General features: G+C 47.0%; 1 protein-coding gene across 1 annotated transcript in view; it reads right to left on the bottom strand.

Annotated features, from left to right (window-relative positions):
* COL4A6 (collagen type IV alpha 6 chain) overlaps positions 1-25,866 on the bottom strand; it is a 446,909-nt gene that overhangs the window by 77,459 nt on the left and 343,584 nt on the right. The window contains 4 exon segments of the mRNA XM_030209832.1: positions 2,239-2,292; positions 9,706-9,889; positions 15,025-15,204; positions 21,146-21,306. Coding sequence (XP_030065692.1) covers positions 2,239-2,292; positions 9,706-9,889; positions 15,025-15,204; positions 21,146-21,306 — 579 coding nt within the window.

Below are 25,866 nucleotides of genomic sequence, written 5' to 3'. Positions count from 1 at the left end.
TCACTTTAATATTCCCTTATCTCTTGTTTGTCCTGTTTGTCTATCCTAATTAGATTGTAAGCTCTGTTGAGCAGGGACTGTCTCTTCATGTTCAAGTGCCTCTAGTGATATTATTGCGGTACTACTGCTAAAGGTCAAGGCTTCTATTGGGAGGGGGGAATTGTGTGCTGTCAGGGGAGGGGGGCTGTGTAGTGTCGGGGGTTGTGTCTCATGTTGGGATGCTTGGGGCAATTGGCATCATGGTGGGGGCACTGATCCTGGGATTGGGGACTGAATTTTAGAACATTACTCCCATATCTATGTGTATGTGTGTTGGGGGAGGGGTATATATTTTCCCCACATCCAGCTAAATTTGTTTCATTCTTAAGATTTGTGGAAGGTTTTGGATGTACGGCTCTGCTTCTATTTTACAAGAGGTTTTAACGTTTGGCAGAGCCTCTTGTAAAATAGTATGGGAATTCCACATATTTTACCAGTTACACTAGTATTCTATAAAGGAAAGTTGGCACCTAGTTTCCTTCATAGAATAGGCCCCGAATAGCTGTGTGGTTATAGACAGGGCTGCCGAGCGACACAGCCCGGCCCTAGGGCAGAACCAGACCGCAGAGTCCTCACCTCTCCCCACTCACGCTGTTGTCCCTGCCTGCTGCACAAGCCGGCATGTTTGAAAATATAAGTGGAATCAAATAAAAATGCTACCAACTAATCAAAGGAGCCAACTCCCTGGACACATACAAGGAATTTTCTCAATATTGGGGGTGCTCAAGCACTCACAGCAGCAGCTCCTACGTAGGGTTACCATTTTTTGTCCTCATAAAAAAAAGGACACTTGCCCCGCCCCTTCCGCGTCCCCTGTCCCGCCCCTGACGCATATTCCCCTCCTCCCCCAATCACCTTGCCTCCCCCCTGTCATCTCCACTCCCCTTACTCTACTATCCCTGGTGGTCTAGAGGTACCTCTTCGGGGCAGGAAAGAGCCCCCTCTTTCCTGCCCGGAGCGCTGCTGCCAGCTGCCCTGCATCCTGTGAGTCCGGCTCTCGGCGTTTCAAAATGGCCGCTGAGAGTTGAAGTCTCGCGAAGCTGCTTCAACTCTCGGCGGCCATTTTGAAACGTCGAGAGCTTGACTTACAGTATGCAGGGCAGCTAGCAGCAGCGCTCCAGGCAGGAAAGAGGGGGCTCTTTCCTGCCCCGAAGACGAAGAGGTACCTCTAGACCACCAGGGATAGTAGAGTAAGGGGAGGGGAGTCCCGCGCCAGCCCCCAGAAATCCGGACAAACGGGCAGGCTGGCCAAATCCGTCCGGACATGTCCTCAAAAAGAGGACATGTCCGGGTAAATCCGGACGTATGGTAACCCTACTCCTACGCAAGCAATAAAGAAATACACAAGGATGCAGCAGCTCCTAGGCTTGTTTGCTTTGAAGTGGGATGACTGCTGTGTGTGGAAGGTGAAACAGAAACTAACCTAACTGGCTTCAACTTTTTGACGTCATCCCATCTCCTGTTTTCAACCAACCTCCTTGGTCTATCCTCTCCTGCTCGTGCCAGGAGTTGGAATCCGGATGATTGCATTAACGCAATACTGAGTTAATGCAATCATTCGGGTCCTGGGTGGCAAGCAGGAGCAGGAGAAGACAAACCAGGAAGAAGCAAGCAAGCAGGAAGAAGCTTGCCGGCACCGGGCCCAGGGAATTATGTCCCCCCCCCCTCTAGGCTGCCCTGGTCATAGAAGACCCTCTTAGGGCACAGGCTTACTACAGACAATAAGAAAAACAAGGAATTGTTGACAGAGACTTCCAGCGTTGGCTCTGTCATGTTTGTAAGTAAACATACATTCATTTTCATCCCCCAGGCTACAAAGTTTGATATCTACAGTGTCATTTGGCATCAAGTGAGAAACGTTGTGTGCAAAAAACAGAAAATTGACTTCAGCATTCAGAAAAGAAGTTTTGGAAATCTTCCACTGACCTCTATGTCAGGAAATGTTTACCAAAGTTTACATTTCCATGCAAACAACTCTGCAAAGGTGAACAGGTTTTCATTTCTCTAAAACATTTCCAACACAACCCTAGGCGTGAAAGATCCATTCTAAGGGAAAAGCAGAGCCACGCATTCCCTTCAGCACTGGCCACTAGCGTAGCCGAGTGCCAGAAGCTGAGCAGCACCATCATGCAGGTCTGTGTTTCAAACGAGCAATCTCTCCAGCACTGCTCTGGTCACCTCTACGGCCTAGCCTCTCACCTCCCTCTGTGTCTAAGACTTCATTACCAACCTTCTCCCCGCAGCAGCAGTCACCTATACCAGTCAAGCAAAGGAGGACAGGTTAGGCAAAAGTCTGAAGAACCACAAGGCTGAAAGAGCTTTGATGTACATGCCAAACATATCCACAAAATGGCAGCTGCATTTTCATCGGGGAAAGACCAAATTCAAAGCTGTGCTGAATCCAGTTGTGCCTTTACAGCAGTAACTCAACCACAGACCTCCAGTACTAGCAATAAAACTGAAATTGAAATTCCTGATGATTTTTGACTCTTATATTTTGGCAATTTCTGCTGTCTTCCATTACACCTCCTGCACAAGGGCCAGAGGAGGGCTTAAGTCTCCCGACTAATTTATAAAAAAGGCTAAGAATAGCCGTGGAACAGGAGGCATGGTAGATCCATGTGGCCTGATAAAATCTTTGCAAAGAATTCATTTCCAAGATTATCTTCGGAACTGGAAATTTAACTAACCGTATTTACTACAGCTGTATGGTTTGGAAAGCTGAATTTAGCATATGGTTTGGATTTTGCTGAACTGCTGAACAACGGTCTGTGTTTACAAAAAGCCTCAATTTAATCAAATGAACATGCCCTGTTTTTGGAACATGTTGATTTGTAGTGTGCTTTGTGAATATGTTTCGCTGTATTATAAAAAGTAACAGATACGGAAAATACAACATGTTAAATATTTGCCAAGCAGGAGGTAACATAACAATTTATTAAGGCAAAGCAGAAAGAAGAGAATTTGCTTAAGATTAAATTATTCTCAAAATAACATTAGCAAGAAAAACCTTGTAAGAAATGCATTTGCAACTATTTTGCTAAGGTATGGTTATTAGCGCTCCTGGGGGTGGTTCAGGGGGAAACGTGCACATGGAATCCATTGTCTCCCTCCCCCTTTCCCCAGAATGACCATATAAGACATGAGACCTCTAAGAGGGAGTGGGTGAACTTGCTCCCAAGTTGATCTTATCGATTCCAGTCAATTGGTCTGAATATAGAATGTCTAGAGTAGACTCAGACCTGTGCCCTTGGCACTCCTGTATCAGCCAACCACCTATGAGTCCTTGAAGCTTGGATGCAGCTCACCTCAACTCATTTCAGGTGCTCAAAGGAAGACACATGACTATACTATGATCTTTTATCCACAAAAATTCACCATAAGGCAAAAAGCCTAAAATATTTTTATAGGTGGAACACTGAGCACAGGTGGGACAGCATAAACTTTACCTTCTGACAAATGTAATTTTTAGAAATGGGCTGTTTGTTGTTCAGCTCATTCATTCGTTAACAAATAAAGTTGCAGAAAAAAAAGAAAAGGGTTAAAAAAAAATTAGTCAATCAGTTGCAAGATCTATACTATCTGAAAATGGAAGTCTGGGGGACCTGATCGATGAAGCAATGACCAGTTTTCTTTACCATTTAGATCAAGGGTTAGCTATTCAAAAGGAATTATCCAGATGACGGCACCATTACCTGGATCATTCTCTTAGCAATGGATTAGGGTTACCATACGGCTCCAGAAAAAAAAAAGGATAGATTGAGCCAGTCCGGATTTTACTTCCATTGAAAGCAATGGAAGTAGAACCCGGACTGGCTTAATCTGTCCTCCATTTTCTGCAGCCATATGGTAACCCTACTAAGGATACTCAGTAGCACTATTCAGAGTGAGGGCAGAACTGAAATTTACATGAATGGTAGTGATATTCAGCTTGCTATATGAATAGCTATCTGGATAAAGATAGGACAGCAGTTTTTCTGGCCTATCTTTATCTGGATAGCTGAATTTCCCATGTAAGTGCGTAATAAAATTAAATTCAGTAAAATATGTATTCTTTGAGGCAAAGCAATTAAATTCCTTTATAGAGGCTAAACTGAGAGAGTCCTTATCTCCACTTCCAATAACTGTAACAAGTTCAACTCCATGATTGATTTAAAGATACCCGACTGCTTCCATCAACTGCTTTATTTTGAATTAGAAATTGGATTTCTGATTTATTAAATTTTTCCTTAGTTTAGTTTGGGCTCCCCGCCTATTGTGGACTAAAGACGAGAATTTAGTTTATTGAATTTGCCTGTATTTTTTTTCTTTGTATTTGGAAAGGAACTATTATAATCGCCTTTTCTGTATTCAAGATTTATGCTTAATGTATATAATTAAATCTTTAATTAAAAAAAAAATCTGGATAGCGATCCATAAGGACATAAGAATAGCCACACTGGGTCAGACCAATGATCCATCTAGCCCAGTATCCTGCTTCCAACAGTGGCCAATCCAGGTCACAAGTACCCTGGCAGGTAACGGTTTGACAATCATTCCTAGCTGGAAAGTGGCGGCATTCGTTGCTCTATCCGGAAATTCAGTATCGCTCGTAACACAATATCTGGATTAGAGAATGACATGGGGGACAAAGTTTGTTCCTGTCCCATCCCCACAGGCTCTGTTCCTGTCCCCGCAGTGTCAAAGAGCATCATACGTTACTGAGCACTAAGCAATCATTGTAATTCTCAGAGGAATGTTCTGATCTCTATATCCCTTAAAGAAGTTTGTAAACTGCTTAGAACGGAAAAGGCGTTAACAGAATTTGAGCCCCAAATGTAATGTAAAGGTCACGCAAATACACATTTTTTTCATTGAGTACTGGTTCAAACACTAATGAGAAGTGAATGTGGCACATGAGGACTAAGTATTTATTTATTTCTATTTGATATGTGGTATATCACAGGCTTGTCCAACCTACAGCCTGCAGGCCTGAACCAAGCCCACCAAGTGCTTCTTTTCCGGCCCTCGGAAGCTTGGCAATTCTTGTGGCGCTTACAGTGTGATTCCCGCTTCCCCGCTGCAACCTGGCTCTCTGTAAGCATGAGCCACGCAGTGCCAAAGTTCGGGTTGATTTTGCGGTTTCAAGTCCCGCAAGACGAACCTGAAGATCCGGCACTGCACGGCTCAATCTTGAAATCGTGGTGGGGAGGCAGAAATTCTGCTCGTTCTTCTGCAGCTGAAACCAGGTGAGGGAAGAGAAACTAGTGGGGGGGGGGGGGGGGGGGGGTGGGTCTTTTACATGAGTGAGACAGATTGGATGAAGGCTGGGCAGGGGACGATGCGCTGTCGTATTTTGCCATTATTTGATGAAACATGCAGCAAAACATGACAATTGCGTTTTGGCCCTCTGAATGTTGCAAAATATAAAATGTGGTGCCTGATAAGCCTGAGATACCGCATTAAGGTGGTGAACAAAACAGTAACAGATTTCAAGGGAGCTACAGTGGCTCCAAGCACACTGATGATGCCTGGTCCATATAACCCAATATGGGTCAAAAAATAGAAGAAGTCCCCTTGAACGTAAACTCTCTTTCCTTTTTTAATAAAGCACAGCTGCTCTCAGTCACAGATGGCAGCCTGAGAGTCAATGCTGAAATATACAGAAGCACCTATCATGCAGGACAGTAAGACCCAATGGTGCCGAAACTGAGTACTGGCTAGAGTCTTCTGGGGCGGGGGTGGAGTCTGAAGCCTTTTGGAGGGGCCTGAGCCAGGGGAGGGGCTGCAGGCATTGGTGACCATGCTGAGACAAGAGTCAGCAGCTCAGAAATGCTTCAGGTATTTTTTTTTTCCTTGTGGAGCCTGTAAAGGTAAACTTTGGAGCAGGACAGTGTTAATAAATCAAAGCCTTAAGAAACAGTGCTGATAGCTGGCAGACACTTAAGTTTCCAGGCGTGACAACCAGTGGTGAGTGGAGTTGAACCCCCAGGGTGGTAGATGTCTGTATACTAAAAGAAAACATCTACACCCCTCCCCCCACCAAGGGTTCAGCTCCAGTCACCGCTGGTTGTCACGCCTGGAAACGTAAGTGTTTGCCAGCTATCAGCACTGTTTCTTAGGGCTTTGATTTACTGACACTGTCCTGCTCCAAGCTTTGGAGTTAGTTAGCTTTTAAAAGCCTGTAAAACAATACTGCTGGTAGCCAACTGACAGAGGGCCAGATGCACTAAACAATCGTTAGAGCCCTTCCCTTACCGATTCCCTTAGCGAATCGGTAAGGAACGGGCACGCATTAAGGAAAGGGAATGCAAATGAGCTGCTCGTTGTAGCTCACTTGCATTCTCTATTCCATCGTTAAACAGTCGGCCAATCGAGCATGCGCAGAGCAGCCAAGCGTTATGTTGGCTGCTCTGAGCATGCCATATACGCCTCCCTGTGCCGCCCGAAGACGCCGCGCTGCTCACCCCTCCGATGCGGCTCAATCCAGAAGACGGTGCAGTTGAGAACGCCCATCCAAAAAAACGTGTTGTGATTGGCTCAGGGACTTCCAGGTCTCTCAGCTGAGTGAAGCATGGCCAAAAAGGACGTTTTTATTATTCCGGGGTTGAATGATGTCTAAAAAAGAGCTTGCAGCATCGGAGCCTGTTTGATTTTTTTTTTTTATATATAGTGAAGAATGTCCATAAAGGATGTTCCTGATGAGCACTTGGGCGGTTTTTCGGGTGTAGTACGACCATAATGGCCGTCCATGACGAGCAGTTGGCCGTTTTTGCCCCCCAATTTTTTTTTTTACATTTTAATAATTTTTCCAATCCTGCGCAGCCCCAACGAGAGGTACAGACCTCTTGATAGATTTCCCAGCGTTACGGCAATCAGAAAAGGTTAGTGCATCTCATTACAATAGGGTTTCTACACGATTTGCTCATCTGCATTCCGTTTTCGTTAGCTGTTTCGTTAGTGTTTAGTGCATGCCAGGGTTTACTACTTGCTCGTTAATGGCTCGTTAAGTTTAGTGCACCTGGCCCAGAGTTCTGTGAAAACTGGGCAGTGGTCTCACAGAAAGCTTGGTTTTGGGGCTGTAGCGCTGAGGCTGACTGAAAGAAAAATATTCAAGGTGCTGCACAGAAAGAAGACGACAAACAGGCAAAGAGGTGATAACCGCAGCAACACATCTGGAATTGGATTTCTATTTCAATCAGAAATGCAGAGAAACAGAGCCCTTCAGAAGTAAAGCGCTGTTTATCCACAAACCAGCAAATTCTGCATACAGTGACTAAAGTTAGGTGTACAATTCTGGCCACATGGCTGAATTGCACGCGCAACTTAATTAACGAGCCAATCAGCATGATAATTGGACCTTAACAAGCAATTAATGGCACTAATTGGCAACAATTAGAATTTATGCACACTATTTGCTAAGCGTATTCTATAAAGTGGTGTACGTAAATTCTACCAGGTGGATCTCAAAAGGGGGGCGTGGCGATGGGAGGAGCATGGGCAATCCTAATATGTATATGCAGTGTTATAGCCTAGGATACACCTGCTCTGAACTTTAGGTGTGGACAGTAACACCAAGTTTTACTTGGCGTAACTGGTCACGACTAGATTTAGTTGCAGGGGCAGATATTAATCGTATTCTATAAACCATGCCTACTTTTAGGCATAGTTTATAGAATACGCCTAGGCGTATTTTTTTTCAGCACCATGCTATATAGAATCTAGCCCAATTTGTCTTACTTGTTTTCTGCTGTCAGAGAAATTTAGCAGGGAGCTGCAGTGCTGAGCAAGTGGTGAATTAAGTATTCAGAAAGCTTTTCTTTAGCCAGGACAGATGGTGGATTAACTCTTGTGTTGCAGAGACCAGGACGTCGCTAATGAACTGCTGACTGCTATGTGGACTGGGGACCCAATTTTGGCAGCAACTTCCTCTGTTTTGTCTCCAGATGCCATAGAGGTCACCGGAAGCAGCAGTGACGTAATCAGACCACATATAGAGAAGTTGGAGGAAGGAGGGATCCTAAAGGCGGTGGCCATTTTTCTTCCACTGCGGTGTTGGGCAGGAAGATACCATGACCAGGTCGGTGGGGGTGGGAATGTACAGTAATCGCTTTACATTTAGGTCTATTGATTTTACCGCGGGAAAAAACATATTTTACCATTCCCACAGGCGGTTTGCAGTTTTTCTCCCACATCTGCGGAAAATCCATTAAACGTTTTATCATTACCATGTGTCCCCATCCCCATGTCATTCTCTAATCTGGATTAACTTTAAATCCACAATTCCAGGAATAACGTATAAAATGTTTGTACGTTTGGGAAGCTTGCCAGGTGCCCTTGGCCTGGATTGGCCGCTGTCGTGGACAGGATGCTGGGCTTGATGGACCCTTGGTCTTTTCCCAGTGTGGCATTACTTATGTACTTATGTACTGGTATTTCTAAAAACGCTGACCATGGTGCTACTGCTGTCCTGATTTATTCGGATAGTTCTCTGGGTACCGGTGCGGAATGTGATGGAACTCAGATAATATCTGGCTCCTCCCCCAGTCACCCTGATACTGTGGATTAGATTCTGTAAAAATGACCACCAAGTGCTATTCTATAAATGGCGCTCTGAGTTGGGCGCTGTTTATAGAATAGCCCGTAGTGCTGGAATCCACGCCTAACTTTGGGTGCAAGAATTTACACCAACTGAAACCTGGTGTAAATCCTCGTTCAGATCCCCAAATTCTATAATAGTGCGCGCATCTTTAGTGAATACCTCTGACCTGCCCATGCTCCTCCCATAGGCATGCCCCCTTTTCAGATGTGCGCTAAAAGACTTACGTGCGCTTCTTTATAGAATAGTGCTTAGTAAGATGTGTGGCTAAATCCAAATTGTGGCCAATTAACACCAATAATTGATTGTTAGCGCCTAATTTGTGCTAATTGGTTCATTACTCAATTAAATTGTGTATGCCAATTAGATATGCACCTAAATTTGAGTGCAGTTTTGAGCACCATATAAAGAATCCAGGGGTTTGAACACCATATACAGAATCCAGGGGTTTCTGGATAGTGCTGGCGCAGTCAGTAAAGTCTTTCAGTAGCAATATCCAGACTGCGACTCCCTTGAGCCACTGAATACTGACCCCGATAGTTGTGCTAATGAATATCAGCGATGTCAGCGTTTTATTTGAGAACGCTCTTGAGGGAAAGGTCCTCAGAAGTTCCGAAAATTTGTCTCTTTTATGGTGCCAACCAATCTGCTGGTTCCCTTTATAGGCGAGAGCTTTTGCCAGACAGACTAATGGCCAGAGAGGACAGCTGGTCTGTTAACGCAGGCCGAACAGGTCAGATGCTTTATACACTTTAAGAATTAAATTATATGCATTTCAAAAACCCACACAGTTCAAAGCAATCATAACGACAGTACTTGTTCTGGAAATCAAACTGTTATATCCTCGGAAAGGGAAATGTGAAAGCATGCATGAACATTAGATTTCGACTTAATATAGTTAATCAGATTTAAAAACATGAAAATTATTTATAATTAAAATAGAAAGAAAAACTGAAAAAAATGGGATCCTCTTTTATATTTTATATTTTAATAAAGCTACAACAAGGTTATCAGGGAAGTAAATCGGTGAAGTTTATATATGAACGACCGAATAGATAGCAAATTAATTGAATTACTGCAGTTCTTACCTGGGAGGCCTGGAGGACCTGGCTGTCCTGGAAGTCCATCAAGTCCTGAATCCCCCGCAGGTCCAGGATTTCCAATAATACCTTGGAATCCAGTCCCTGAAAGGCCTCTTTCACCTTGGCGACCTTTTTGGCCAGGTGCACCAGGGAAGCCTTTAGCACCTGGAAAGCCTTGTCCACCATCACCCTGTATGATATGGGAACAGCTGTCAATGCTTTCATAAGAAGACACTGAATGCTAAGAATAGTCTTTTTAAGATGGACCATTCCAGTCAATCATGTTTGACTAATTCTCACAGCAAAACAACTATACTGATCACCTTCCACAATCCTTAAGAAGGAAATCACTGCAAATACTGCAAGTATGATTTTGTGCTCATTTCTTTTCACTTGCTACATAATAGATATCACCAGCATATTCTAGTTACCAAATGATTCTTTGAGTGACTAACATCCATAGTTAAAAGAAATTAAGACTATTCTGACCGTGGACTCAGGGGGGAAGTTATCAACATGGGCTACCATTAAAACAGGTTATTTTACTGTTAACCCCAGTTATTAGTAACTAGGTCCCATTGCATAAAATGGGACCCGTAGTAAAATAGCATGTCTCAACAGTAACCCACACAACTTCCCCCCTTAATGTGAAGAGTTTCAGTCTCTGATATTGTGATGTCATAATGCCTCATTCCATCAATGCCTAAGAGCCAACCTCAGCAGTGATGTCACAATGGCTTCATTGTCCTATACTTGGTCCATTTTTATTACATATAGTAGTGATTTCAATTTCTAGAGGTGTTTCATTTTTTCTTTAATTAAGAGGGGAAGTTATCAACATGGGCTACTGCTAAGATGTTTTATTTTACTGTTAACCCCCAGTTATTAGTAACTAGGTCTCACTGCATAAAATGGGTCCTGTGCTAATAGAGCATGACTTGTGGTAAAATAAACTGTCTTAACGGTAGCCCACACTAATAACTTCCTTACTCAGTTTTTCACTTTTCACCTTGAGCTGATTTTTGAAAGGTGGGTGATAAGCCAAAGAAAATAACTGACATCCTATATAATAATTTGCACATCCAACGTTTTACATCTGGATGCCTGGGTTCGTAACATCAATTCCCATTGGTCTGCCCTCGCGTCAAAACATAATGACATCAGAGGGCGGAACAATGAGAGGGAAGGGAACGCTGGAGGCGAGCTGACGTCAGGAGGGATGTTACGAACGGAAGCCAGTGCCAGCCAGCCAACCTGCGCTGCCCGCCCTCTTCTCCCAGTCCTTTGCCTGCTCCTCGCCTTCCTGCGTGCCGCCCAGAATTTAAAAATTCTTACCTCGGGGTCCGGCGGCAGCAGTGAAAGGCGAGCAGGCTCGGCGCTTCAGCCTGCCTTCTCTCTCAGCTCTGCCTCTGGTCCCGCCCTTGCAGAAACAGGAAATGAGGGCGGGACCAGAGGCAGAGCCGAGACAGAAGGGAAGGCAGGCTGAAGCGCCATGCCTGCTCGCCTTTCACTGCTGCTGCCAGACACCGAGGTAAGAACTTTTAAATTCTGGGCAACACGCAGGAAGGCGAGGAGCAGGCAAAGGACTGGGAGAAGAGGGCGGGCAGCGCAGGTCGGGCTAGCACTTGGAGGAGAGGGAGGGAGGGGGGCTGGGAACTCGGAGAGGGAGGGAGGGGGGCCTGGAACTCGGAGGAGAGGGAGGGAGGGGAGCCTGGAACTCGGAGAGAGAGGGGGGCCTGGAACTCAGAGGAGACGGGGGCCTGGAACTCGGAGGAGAGAGAGGGGGGCCTGGAACTCGGAGGAGAGACAGGGAGGGGAGCGGTGCCTGGAACTCGGAGGAGAGAGAGGGAGGGAGGGGGGCCTGGAACTCGGAGGAGAGGGAGGGAGGGGAGCCTGGAACTCGGAGAGAGAGGGGGGCCTAGAACTCAGAGGAGACGGGGGCCTAGAACTCGGAGGAGAGAGAGGGGGGCCTGGAACTCGGAGGAGAGACAGGGAGGGGAGCGGTGCCTGGAACTCGGAGGAGAGAGATAGAGGGAGGAAGGGGGGCCTGGAACTCAGAGGAGAGAGAGGGGGACCTGGAACTCGGATGAAAGGGAGAGGAGGGGGAGGGAGGGAGCCAGGTTGGAACTCGGAAGGGGAGGGAGGGGGCCTGGAACTCGGAGGAGAGTGAGGGAGGGGGGCCTGGAACTTGAAGGAGAGAGAGGGGGGCCTCAAACTCGGAGGAGAGGGAGGGAGGGGGCCTGGAACTTGGAGGAGAGGGAGGGCGGCAGCCTGGAACTCGGAGGAGAGAGGGGGGCCTGGAAAGCGGAGGAGAGAGGGATGGAGGGAGGCCTGGAACTCAGAGGATAGGGGGGCCTGGAACTCAGAGGAGAGGGAGAGGGCATGGAACTCGGATGGGGGGGGGGAGGGAGGGGGCCAGGCTGGAACTCGGAGGATAACCTTGCTAGCGCCCGTTTCATTTGTGTGAGAAATGGGCCTTTTTTACTAGTATTTTCATAAAATATAAAAGTGCAGCTAAGACAAAGTATTGGCCAACACAATTGTGTTCTATTATACAGATCCCAGATGGCATGGATCCGCGTAAGCATGGCTCAGAAACAGTGAATACACTTATATGATTGCTGGTACACCTTTTGAGACACCAATATGTGGTTTTGGTGTTGAAGAGACACTACAGAATGGAGGAATATGGCAAGTAAACCTCTACAGCATGTCAACTGTTCAGACCTCTTAAAACCAGCAGCCTTGTTTGATCATCAGTTCGCTTTTCCCCAAATTCTATATATGGCGCCTTACATTTTGTGCGCTAATTAGGCCGCCTGGCCAAATTACATGCACAATTTAATTAACAAGCCAATCAGTGCCAATAATTTGTACTTAACAACCAATTAGCAACACTAATTGGCTTTAATTAGAATTAACACGCACAACTTTCTAGGTGTATTCTATAACGTGGTGTGCGTAAATTCTAATGCGCACAGTCAAAAAGGGGGCATGGCCATGGAACGGGCAGATTGTGGGCGTTTCAAAAACTATGTGCACGATTATAGAATACACCCGATCTGCACCTATCTTAAGTGCAGGTATTTAGGTTTTAAGTGGCTTAAATGGGTGCACCTAAACTTTAGTTGCAAGAATGGCACATGAGCGTATTCTATAAGCTACACGTAAGTTTAGGTGTATATAGAGTCACACTAACCATGTGTTTTTCTACACCAATTTTTAAGGCACCTTACATGGAATTCCCCCCTTTGTCCATTTTGACACAATGTAATATATAATTTAAAAAAAGAACCAATACTGGGGGAGATCCTTAGCTAGAAGTCAAGAGCAACTGTGTTGATCAAAATTGTTCTTAATGTGTTACATTCTACTCTTACTTAAATACCAACATTTTGGCACAGTTTGCTTGGAACCAAAATACTGGTGTTATAGGATAATTAAATACTGCGGGACGAATTTTCACATGCACCTATCTGTGAAGCACCTACTACGTAAGTACATAAGCACCGTCATACTGGGAAAAGACCAAGGGTCCATCAAGCCCAGCATCCTGTCTCCGACAGCGGCCAATCCAGGTTTCAAGAACCCGGCAAACCCCCCCCCCCCCCCCAAAAAAAAAAAAAAATTTAAATAATGTTCAATGGACTTTTCCCTCAGGAATCTGTCCAAACCCCCTTTAAATTCCGTAAGGCCAGCTGCTGTCACTACATTCTACGGCAACGAGTTCCAGAGTCTAACTACACGCTGAATAAAGAAAAACTTTCTCCTATTTTTTTTAAATCTACCATATTCTAGCTTCATCTTGTGTCCCCTGGTTCTATTATTTTTTGAATAATAGAACCACATCCATCTGCTTCACATCCGTCCGCTCTAATCCACTCATTATCTTGTAGACTTCTATCATATCACCCCTCAGCCGCCTTTTATCCAAGCTGAAGAGCCCTAACCTTCTCAGCCTTTCCTCATAGGGAAGTCGTTCCATTCCCTTTATCATTTTCATCGCCCTTCTCTGCACCTTCTCTATCTGGATAAATGCTGCTGGCCAGGACCCCTCCATCCATTTTCAGTGATGCTATACAGATAATGCCACTCAAAATCATAACAGACCACCCCGGTACATGAGTGAAGGTGGAGCAGGAAGTTATCCAGTAAGTTGGGTCTGCTAACCAGATAACTATTCAGATAAAGCTGTCCAAACTTTTACCCAGCTAGTCATGTGGATAGTAGGGCTTTATACTGCCACTTATCACACTGTCAGGATATCAGCATTGAATATCTAGATTTGTTTTAGGCTGCTATAGTTGGCACTTTAAAAGGCTCCAATTTCAGTGGTTGAATATCAGCTCATTTTGTTTTTGAATTATATATTTTTAGTGGGCAAATTAAGGTGGTAAGGGGAAAGGGAAATGGGACTTGATATACTGCCTTTCTGAGGTTTTTGCAACTACATTCAAAGTGGTTTACATATATTCAGGTACTTATTTTTGTACCAGAGTCACAAGGAGCTGCAGTGGGAATCGAACCCAGTTCCCCAGGATCAAAGTTCACTGCACTAACCACTAGGCTACTCCTCCACCAGCAACATTCCATGTAGAAGCCTGCCCTTGCAGATCAGCAATGTGGCCTCGCAGGCTTCTCTTTCTGTGAGTCTAACGTCCTGCACGTATAGAACGTCAGACTCATAGAAACAGAAGCCTGCACGGCCGCATTGCTGATCTGCAAGGGCAAGCTTCTACATGGAATGTTGCTAGTGGAATAGCAACATTCCATGTAGAATCTCAAATAGTAGCACCAGAATCTCAATAGTAGCAACACTCCATGTAGAATCTTAAATAGTAGCAACATTCCATGTGGAATCTCAAATAGGGAAATGGGACTTGATATACCGCCTTTCTGAGGTTTTTGCAACTACATTCAAAGCGGTTTACATATATTCAGGTACTTATTGTGTACCAGGGGCAATGGAGGGTTAAGTGACTTGCCCAGAGTCACAAGGAGCTGCAGTGGGAATTGAACCCAGTTCCCCAGGATCAAAGTCCACTGCACTAACCACTAGGCCACTCCTCCTTTACAGATATTTAGAATGCTTCTATTTTTCAACATTCTTTTGTTGGTTTTGACTCCTGGACAAACACTGTCATCTTTTTTGAAGTACATCTGTGTTCCACTTCTGCATTTATAGGACATCTCAGATGACTTCTGCACAGTGCTACAGTTGAGTTACTCTTGAGTTACTGACACAGCATTCTGGATGGCCATCTCCCTATGTTCCTCTAATTTTGCGCACTCTTCCTCTGCAACTTGCAGTAAAGTAGAACTCACTGGAGGCCCTGGGCGGCCTGGCAAACCTGGATGACCATTCCTGCCAGGAGTTCCTGGAAGACCCATGGGCCCTTGAAGTCCTGGTACACCCGGATCTCCACGGCTTCCTCTGACAGATGAAAAAGATGGCTCTCCTTTCTTGCCCTTAAAGCCTGGAAGTCCTGCTTGACCAGGAAAACCCTGAAATGGACCCAAAGACAATTAAGAAGCCAGTGCTAGGTTCTCAGTGCTGCAGGGATTACAGAAAAGGAAAGAATGTTAATCGTTAAAATGAATAAAACATATTTCTGAAATAAGGCAGTTTTTAAGCTCTTCCTAAAAATGATATAACTCAATTCAGAGGCAATCTTTACAGATAACAAATTCCAAGTTTTAGCTGCTAGATAGGAAAAGGAGGAAGTAAACGCTTTTGAAGACTTTATAACTCTTGGATTTGGAAAGTACAGTCTCAGTTGCTTCCTTGACAGGGCTCTCTGTGTATGACTAATAACTTGAAGCAATTCATTCATATGATAAGAATGCAAGTAACTTACAGGGGCCGATATTCAGACCACAGGAGTTATACCGGCAAACTCCAGCAGTCAGCGCTACTAGCCGTTGAGCCCGTTAAAACGGGCTAGTATGGGGTTTTGGCAAGGCCCCCACCCCTTGCCGCTGCCCCTCCCCCCTCCGAGGTCGCCGCTACCGGTCCCCCCCCTGTAGTCGCCGCCACGGGCCCTCTCTTCGGTATTGAACTTACATCGGCGAAACGCAGGCACCACGCAGATCAGCTGAGCTCCCGTTGGCCTTTCTTCTCTGCCTGTGTCCCGCCCTCGTGTGACGTAACGTCGGCAAGGGCGGGACACAGGCAGGGAAGAAAGGGCGACGGGAACTCAGCTGTTCTGCGTGCTGCGTTTCGCCGATGTAAGTTCAATACCGAAGAGAGTGCTCGGGCCGGGTTGAGGGGGGGCGGCGGCGACCTCGGGGGGGGGGGGGAGCGGTAGCGGCGACCTCAGGGGGAGCGGTAATGACGTCGGCGGCTTCGCGCAGTTTCCCTCTCGGTCCCACCCCCTTCATCAAGTATTGACGCGGGAGCGGGACAGAGAGGGAAGTCTCTACTGCGCATTTGCGAGTGAGTACGGTCACTCGCCATTTATATGTTTGATATTAATTTGTTGCATTTGTACCCCATATTTTCCCACCTATTTGCAGGCTCAATGTGGCTTACATAGTACCGTCAAGGCATTTGCCCAGTCGGTGGATAACAAATACAAAGTTGTATAGTGATCGTATGAGGTATAAGTGGAGGGTTGGAATGGATGAAGATTGCGTGTTGTCCTGTTTGATCATAGTCATGCTGTGTTGGTAGATGAAGAGGGTTACGTGGGGTCGTTGGGGTAGGCCTTTTTGAAGAGGTAGGTTTTTAGTGATTTCTTGAAGTTCAAGTGGTCGTGGATTGTTTTCACAGCTTTTGGGAGCCCATTCCATAGTTGTGCGCTTATGTAAGAGAAGCCGACTGCATAAGTTGTTTTGTATTTCAGTCCTTTGCAATTTGGGTAGTGTAGGTTTAGGTAGGATCTTGACGATCTGACTTTGTTTCTTACTGGTAAGTCTATAAGGTCTGTCATGTATCCTGGGACTACGCCATACATGATTTTGTGGACTAAGGTGCAGATTTTGAAGATGATCCGTTCCTTGATTGGGAGCCAATGCAACTTTTCTCAGAGGGGTCTGGCACTTTCGAAGCGTGTTTTGCCGAATATGAGCCTGGCTGATATTAAAACTAGAATGCGCCTATTTACGGCCTGAGCCCTTACCGCCACCAGCTGACCTAGAAGGGCTCACGTACTACCCACCTAGTAACCATGCAGCGTGCACCAACGTGGGCGTGCTTCAGGTTCCCGCAGGGAACGCCCCCTGTGGTAGAAAATAATTTTCTACTGTGGGATTCGGCATGCACCAAACTCGGAATTCCCACCAGAGGCACGCATTACCCTGGGGGTACTGCCAATTGGGAGCACGCTACCCATGAGTTAGCCCTCCCGCACCTTTGAAAAGGGCCCCTAAGCGTGTAACGCGCATGTAAAAGTGAGCACCTAGGTGAAAGAATTGTCCCCGATGTGTGGGAAATGTTTTATAAGATTACCTGCAAACTGTCTCAGTTTGTCTCAGAGTTTTCAGTTCAGGCTTCAAGATCTTACTCAGCTGCCAAAGCCAATCATGAGTGGTGACCATGGATCGCAAAGTTTGACTGTCACTAGTCTGAAACACTATTTTATAGAATGCAATAACTGTTGGAAAACATGAGGTCTGGTGTTTATTGGTCAGATCTTATGAGGGAACTCAACACCCCTATCTACCACTGAGTCTCAGAGTGTCCCTCAAAGCATCACTTTAGGTTAATGAACTGCATTTGGAAGGTACCTAATACCAACAAAATGTCAGGAAGCTGTCAGACAGATCAGGCAAATAATTTGGTTGCTAGACTGTGCACCTGCTGAAAAGACTGCATACATGTGTCTGAGGCATGCATTGTAAAGCACACTGGGATCTCATTTAGATGAAAGATGCTAAAACCATCATGTATTTCGCAACGTAATACAATCAGTGGTATTAAGCCATTTAGATTGCTGCAACGGAATTTATGCAGGTTGTAAAGAACAACTAACTAAGAAACTTCAGACCGCACAGAATACAGCAGCCACACTGATGTTCGGAAAATCAAAATATGAAAGTGCCAAACCCCTTCGTGAAAAATTGCATTGGCTTCCCACCAAGGAACGTATTGCCTTCAAGGTTTGCACCCTGGTCCACAGGATTATTTACAGCGAAGTTCCTGGATACATGTTGAACCTTATAAATCTACCACCCAGAAACAGCACCAGTCTATCCCGAACTTACTTAAATTTGCATTATCCAGACTGCAATGAACTTGGATACAAATCAACTTACGCATCCAGCTTTTCTTACATAAGTACACAACTGCGGAACGCTTTGCCCAAAAAACCGTGAAATCTATCCACAACCATCTCAACTTCAGGAAGTCACTGAAAACCAACTTGTTTAAGAAGGCCTACCCTCCTGACCTAAATTAACTTTCTACTTCCTGCGACACAGCAAAACTATGGACCGTATTGGACTTTTATCACCACCCCCGTTTATTTCTTTGTTGCTTTTATTTATGTTTCTTATATGCCTAATACTATATTGTTTATTTGTATTTTACCGAACCGGAGCCTGCCTCTACGGTATTGTGTAAGCCACACTGAGCCTGCAACTAGGTGGGAAAATGTGGGGAATAAATGTGTTAAATAAATAAATAAATAATTTTGAACTGAACAACGTTTGATCCTTCTATATCATATTCTGTCTCTCTCAGGGGCCCTTTTACAAAGGCGCATAAAGGCCTACGAATATCCAGCCTGTGCCAAATTGGCATTAGCGCCTAGCTACCACGTGCCCCGTGCGGTAATTCTGAATTTAGTGCGTGCTGAAAACACGCGGTACAAAATGTTTTCTATTTTCTACTGTGTGGCGCTTACCTGGCGGTAAATAGCAGTGGGCGCGCGCTGCATGCCTACTGTCCGGGTAGCGTGCGAGACCTTACTGCTAAGTCAATGGATGGCGGTAAGGTCTCAGGTCGAAAATGGACGCGCACTGGTGTTTATTTTGCCGCACGTCCATTTCCGGCCCCTTAAAAAAAAGGGCAATTTTTCCAGAACGGGGTAAAAAGTGGCCTGGCGCACGCCCAAAAGACGCGCTTGCACTGCCGCAGTCCACTTTTTGCCGTGGCTTAGTAAAAGGGCCCCTTAATTACTTCCTATCTCTTGGATAATCAAATCCCTACTTGATGCTTATCCCACGCATGTTTGAATTCCGTTATCGTTTTCATTTCCTCCCGCGGGAGGCGGTGGAAATGAAAACGGTAACGGAATTCAAACATGCGTGGGATAAGCATAAAGGAATCCTGTGCCGAAGGAATGGATCCTCAGGAGCTTAGTCAAGATCGGGAGGCGGGGCTGGTGTTTGGGAGGCGGGGATAGAGCTGGGCAGACTTATACGGTCTGTGCCAGAGCCGGTGGTGGGAAGCGGGGCTGGTGGTTGGGAGACGGGGATAGGGCTGGGCAGACTTATACGGTCTGTGCCAGAGCCAGTGGTTGGGAGGTGGGGCTGGTGGTTGGGAGACGGGGATAGTGCTGGGCAGTTTTATACGGTCTGTGCCAGAGCTGGTGGTGGGAAGCGGGACTGGTGGTTGGGAGGCGGGGATAGTGCTGGGCAGACTTATACGGTCTGTGCCAGAGCCGGTGGTGGGAGGTGGGACTGGAGGTTGGGAGGCAGGGATAGTGCTGGGCAGACTTATACGGTCTGTGCCAGAGCTGGTGGTTGGGAGGCAGGGCTTATGGTTGGGAGGCGGGGATAGTGCTGGGCAGACTTATACGGTCTGTGCCAGAGCCGGTGGTGGGAGGTGGGACTGGAGCTTGGGAGGCAGGGATAGTGCTGGGCAGACTTATACGGTCTGTGCCAGAGCTGGTGGTTGGGAGGCAGGGCTTATGGTTGGGAGGCGGGGATAGTGCTGGGCAGACTTATATGGTCTGTGCCAGAGCTGGTGGTTGGGAGGCAGGGCTTATGGTTGGGAGGCGGGGATAGTGCTGGGCAGACTTATACGGTCTGTGCCAGAGCCGGTGGTGGGAGGCAGAGATAGTGCTGTGCAGACTTATACGGTCTGTGCCAGAGCTGGTGGTTGGGAGGCAAGGCTGGTGGTTGGGAGGCGGGGATAGGGCTGGGCAGACTTATACGGTCTGTGCCAGAGCCGGTGGTGGGAAGCGGGGCTGGTGGTTGGGAGACGGGGATAGGGCTGGGCAGACTTATACGGTCTGTGCCAGAGCCAGTGGTTGGGAGGCGGGGCTGGTGGTTCGGAGGCGGGGATAGTGCTGGGCAGACTTATACGGTCTGTGCCAGAGCCGGTGGTTGGGAGGAGGGGCTGGTGGTTGGGAGACGGGGATAGTGCTGGGCAGTTTTATACGGTCTGTGCCAGAGCCGGTGGTTGGGAGGAGGGGCTGGTGGTTGGGAGGCGGGGATAGTGCTGGGCAGAGTTATATGGTCTGTGCCAGAGCCGGTGGTGGGAGGTGGGACTGGAGGTTGGGAGGCAGGGATAGTGCTGGGCAGACTTATACGGTCTGTGCCAGAGCCGGTGGTTGGGAGGAGGGGCTGGTGGTTGGGAGGCGGGGATAGTGCTGGGCAGAGTTATATGGTCTGTGCCAGAGCCGGTGGTGGGAGGTGGGACTGGAGGTTGGGAGGCAGTGATAGTGCTGGGCAGACTTATACGGTCTGTGCCAGAGCCGGTGGTGGGAGGCAGAGATAGTGCTGTGCAGACTTATACGGTCTGTGCCAGAGCTGGTGGTTGGGAGGCAAGGCTGGTGGTTGGGAGGCGGGGATAGTGCTGGGCAGACTTATACGGTCTGTGCCCTAAAGAGCACAGGTACAAATCAAAGTAGGGTATACACAAAAAGTAGCACATATGAGTTACCTTGTTGGACAGACTGGATGGACCATGCAGGTCTTTTTCTGCCGTCATCTACTATGTTACTATGATCACTCTATAATTAAAGATTACCTATCTAATATTATTTATTATAGTTTTACTCACTGTCATTCTAGTTGAGTCTCCTTATTTATCAATTCTATATTGAAATGGTCAACTAAGCTGCTATTATTATTCTATCAATTCTCAGTACAGAATTGTGTATTTCAGGATTATTGTTACTTACGTTGAAATTGCTCATTTTAAATTTCAACCTAGTATTATATGATGTATTATAAGAATTGACCATTCTACTGATGTTTGCAACGTAGGACACATTGAACCTGAGCTTTTCATGGACTAATGGGGGATAAAAATGTCACAAATAAATAAATAATTATGAGGCCCATTTTCAAAGCTTTTCCCCTGGGAGAGCCACGCTGAAAACTGCCCACCCTCAAGCTGTTCACAGCGTGGGTACTTTTACCTGAATCCAAAGAAGGACAAATCCGGGGCAGGTAGAGGTTCCCCTATCTAGACAGATTCTCGGGGAGAAGGCCTCTGTGTGCAGGACGTCATGCACAGGTTTCAAACAAGAAGGAAGAAATTATCCCAACTTACTGGAGGTCCTGGTGACCCTGGAGCACCTGTAGAGCCAGAATCCCCGTGAAAGCCTTTCAAGCCAGGAAACCCACGTTGACCTGGAACACCAGGAGGACCAGGTCTCCCAGGGGGACCCTGATCTGAGTCACCTCCGTCACAGGCACAATCACCAGCTGCTCCTGTAGAATAGACAGTCCACAAGATGCAAAGAGATCAACACCAGAACACCTGTACACACAGACTTTATTAAAAGAGAACCAGAGAAACCAGAGGTCAAATTCCACTTCTCTTACTGACTCTCCTTAGTCTCTTTCATGCTCTACTTAGGTTCTCATTACTAGGGGCGTAGCCAGACCTCGGCGGGAGGGAGGTTCAGAGCCCAAGGTGGGGGGGGGGGCACGTTTTAGCCCGCCTCCCCCAGCCGCTGACCCTCCCCCATCACTTTTGACTCTACCGCCGACCCTCCCCTGCCACTTTTGACCCCCCTGCCGCCGCCGCGAGGTACCTTTGCTGGCGGGGGTCCCCAATCCGGCCAGCCTTAGTCTCCTTCAGCGCCAGTCTCATGTCAGGACTCACAGCACAGATCAGCAAACGCGCCAGAAACCGGCGCTGAACAAGACTAAAGGTGGCGGGGGTTGGGGACCCCCGCCAGCAAAGGTATTTTGCAGCGGTGGCGGCACGGGGGGGGGGGTCGAAAGTGGAAGGGGCCAGGACTAAATCTGTGGGGGCCCATGCCCCCACCTAGCTACGCCCCTGCTCATTACTAACAAGCATTAACATGGTAATTCACCTCCTTCCCAATTCTATAAAGGTTGCCAATAATTGCACGCTCAAATTTAGGCGTGGCTCCGATTTGTGTGCGCAATATAATAACATGCCAATTAGTGCCAATAATTGGATTTTAACAAGCAATTATTGGCACTAACAAGCAAGATTTAATTTGGGATTATCTGCGTAAAGTTAGGCGTGGGATCTGCGGAGTGTGGAAACGGGAGGGTCATGAGCATTTTGGGGTGTGATTTTGAGTTACACGTGTAATTACACAATATCGGTGCTCTGTACGTAAATTTAGACGCGGGCATTTGCACCACGTTTTCAATGGTGCAAATAGCAGCACCTAAATTTACACACGACCTCCCCGCTTAAGCGTTAATTATAGAAACTGTGCAGAACTTTAGGCGCAGCTTATAGAATACCACTTAAGCGGGCGGGGGGGAGGGGTTGGTGTTGATTTTTTAGCTGACATTTATAGAATTTAGCCTCTTATGTCTGTAAAAGGCAATTCTTTAAGCTGGGGCCTAAATACAAGCAACAGTTCTCACGATATAACAGGAGAAACAGAGATCAAAAAAGTACACGACTAAACAGAAACAAAATCTCTGTATATACTGAGAAAGGATCTCAGATACTAAGCTCAGATTTTTGAGTTAACAACTCATTAAGAGTATGGTATGGGATTTGCGTTACAAGACTTATGAGGAGAGACTTGCTGAACTAAACATGTATACTCTGGAGGAAAGGAGAAACAGGGGTGATATGAGACAGATGTTCAAATATTTGAAAAGTATTAATCCGCAAACGAACCTTTTCCGGAGATGGGAAGATGGTAGAACGAGAGGACATGAAATGAGATTGAAGGGGGGCAGACTCAAGAAAAATGTCAGGAAGTATTTTTTCACAGAGAGAGTAGTGGATACTTGGAATGCCCTCCCGCGGGAGGTGGTGGAAATGAAAACGGTAACAGAATTCAAACATGCGTGGGATAAGCATAAAGGAATCCTGTGCCGAAGGAATGGATCCTCAGGAGCTTAGTCAAGATCGGGAGGCGGGGCTGGTGGTTGGGAGGCGGGGATAGTGCTGGGCAGACTTATACTGTCTGTGCCAGAGCCGGTGGTGGGAAGCGGGACTGGTGGTTGGGAGGCGGGGATAGTGCTGGACAGACTTGTACGGTCTGTGCCAGAGCCGGTGGTGGGAGGCGGGACTGGTGGTTGGGAGGCAGGGATAGTGCTGAGCAGACTTATACGGTCTGTGCCAGAGCTGGTGGTGGGAGGCAGAGATAGTGCTGGGCAGACTTATACGGTCTGTGCCAGAGCCGGTGGTTGGGAGGCGGGGATAGTGCTGGGCAGACTTATACGGTCTGTGCCAGAGCCGGTGGTGGGAGGTGGGACTGGTGGTTGGGAGGCAGGGATAGTGCTGGGCAGACTTATACGGTCTGTGCCAGAGCTGGTGGTGGGAGGCAGAGATAGTGCTGGGCAGACTTATACGGTCTGTGCCAGAGCCGGTGGTTGGGAGGCGGGGATAGTGCTGGGCAGACTTATACGGTCTGTGCCAGAGCCGGTGGTTGGGAGGTGGGGATACTGCTGGGCAGACTCATACGGTCTGTGCCAGAGCTGGTGGTGGGAGGCAGAGATAGTGCTGGACAGACTTGTACGGTCTGTGCCAGAGCCGGTGGTGGGAGGCGGGACTGGGGGGTGGGAGGTGGGGATGGTGCTGGGCAGACTTATACGGTCTGTGCCCTGAAGAGCACAGGTACAAATCAAAGTAGGGTATACACAAAAAGTAGCACATATGAGTTGTCTTGTTGGGCAGACTGGATGGACCGTCATCTACTGTGTTCCTGTGTTACTGTGCTCAATTGGTTCCAGTCTTATTCATTGATCCAGAAAACCCCTTAATTTCTAATATTTTTTATATTGCACTTAAATATATATCACAAAAGAAATTTATAGCATCAAATTCAAATTTAAATGCATTCTTCTGGAAGATTCAGCAATCATACTGCAGCTTATAATTTAAAGCAAAATGCTGAGACGTAGCTTTAGGAGCTCAGCCTGATTACCGCTGGGTTACTGAAGAGAAAGCCATTTCCGGGGGTTTTCTTTCCCCCCCCGGAAATGGCACGCGCTCGGGACGGAACTACTGCTGGTGGTTGCATTGGTCCAGCGGTAGCCCGCGTTGGGCTTACTGATGCTTTGCAAAAGACCCCCATAGTGATTATATAGTAAACAGGGGCATAGCCAGACCTCGCAGTGGGAGGGGGCCAGAGCCCGAGGTGGGGAGGCACATTTTTGTCTGCCCCCCCCCCCTGCTGCTTCCCACCCACTGCCGCAGCAAATTCCTTGGCTGGCGGGGGTCCCCAACTCCCATCAGCTGAATCATTGTCCAGCACTGGTCTCTGGTGCCGTCACATTGCCTGTCCTGCTCTATCTTCCCCTCTCGTCCTGCACACTCCTTTTAGTGAAATTGAGTGTCACTAGGTCACAAGGAGTTGCCTGTGCCTGAAGTGCGAATCAAACTCAGTTCCTCAGTTCCCCAGGACCAAAGTCCACCACCCTAACCACTGGGCCACTCCTCCACTGCTGCTACTATTTGAGATTCTACATGGAATGTTGCTATTCCACTAGCAACATTCCATGTAGAAGTCGGTCCTTGCAGATCACCAATGTGGCCGCGCAGGCTTCTGCTTCTGTGAGTCTGACGTCCTGCACGTATGTGCAGGACGTCAGACTCACAGAAACAGAAGCCTGCGCAGCCTTCTACATGGAGGGTTAAGTGACTTGCCCAGAGTCACAAGGAGCTGCCTGTGCCTGAAGTGGGATTCGAACTCAGTTCCTCAGTTCCCCAGGACCAAAGTCCACCACCCTAACCACTAGGCCACTCCTCCACTGAAATCCAAATTCAGCATCTGAGATGCTGCACAGAAGCCATTTACTAAGAACTGAGGAAAAGCTTTAGCATCAAAAACACAATCAGCCCCCCTCCTCCCAATATTCAAAGCTATTTTACCGGCCAGACACAGCTGCTGACCAGTTAAATAGCATATCGGCACCGAACTGCTAATATTCAGCGAGAAACAACCAGTTATTTCCTCTGAATATTGCCGGTTAGCGTCTATATTATGCGACTTGTCCGATTAGGTGCCGATATTCAGCACCTAACCTGATAAATTTAGCGGTCAAATAGGACTGCATAAATAGTTGTCCTATCTTTAACCACGAAAAAGTTAACCAGTTAATGCTGAATATTTGCAATTTTTTTAGCAGTTAAAACCCCCCCAGATATACAACGTTGGTCATCGTAAATGGCCAGGCATTGAAAATCTGGGTTTAACACCGGTAGCGGACAGCAAAAGTGCTGCACGCCACTGGCTAAATATTGGGCCCAATGAGTTTGCTTTTTGTTACAAAAAAAAACCCACTTGTAAAACTTGACAGTGGAGTGAAAGAAGATGTTCCACTCAATGTGGAAACTTAAAAGAGTGAAACCTTTCTTCCCGAGAGCCATTTTTCGCAACTTGGTACAATCAATGGTGCCAAGTCACCTTGACTACTGCAATGCACTCTATGCTGGCTGCAAAGAACAAATCATCAAGAAATTTCAGACAGCCCAGAACACTGCAGCCAGACTCATATTTGGAAAAACAAAATACGAAAGTGCAAAACCCCTAAGAGAAAAGCTACACCGGTTGCCACTCAAGGAACGCATCACGTTCAAGATCTGCACATTAGTTCATAAAATCATGCACGGAGATGCGCCAGCCTACATGATAGACCTTGTTGATTTACCTCCCAGGAATGCTAAAAGGTCAGCCCGCATATTCCTCAACTTACACTTCCCAAGCTGTAAAAAACTGAAATACAGACTAACACATGCGTCCAGCTTTTCATACACGGGCACACAAATGTGGAATGCACTACCACGTAGCAGTGGCGTAGCTACGTGGGGGCCTGAGGGGGCCT

The sequence above is a fragment of the Microcaecilia unicolor genome, chromosome 7 (genome assembly GCF_901765095.1).
Source record: "Microcaecilia unicolor chromosome 7, aMicUni1.1, whole genome shotgun sequence".
Lineage (NCBI taxonomy): Eukaryota > Metazoa > Chordata > Amphibia > Gymnophiona > Siphonopidae > Microcaecilia > Microcaecilia unicolor.
The sequence above is the reverse complement of the archived record's forward strand: the minus strand, read 5'-3'. Positions and strand labels throughout refer to the sequence as shown.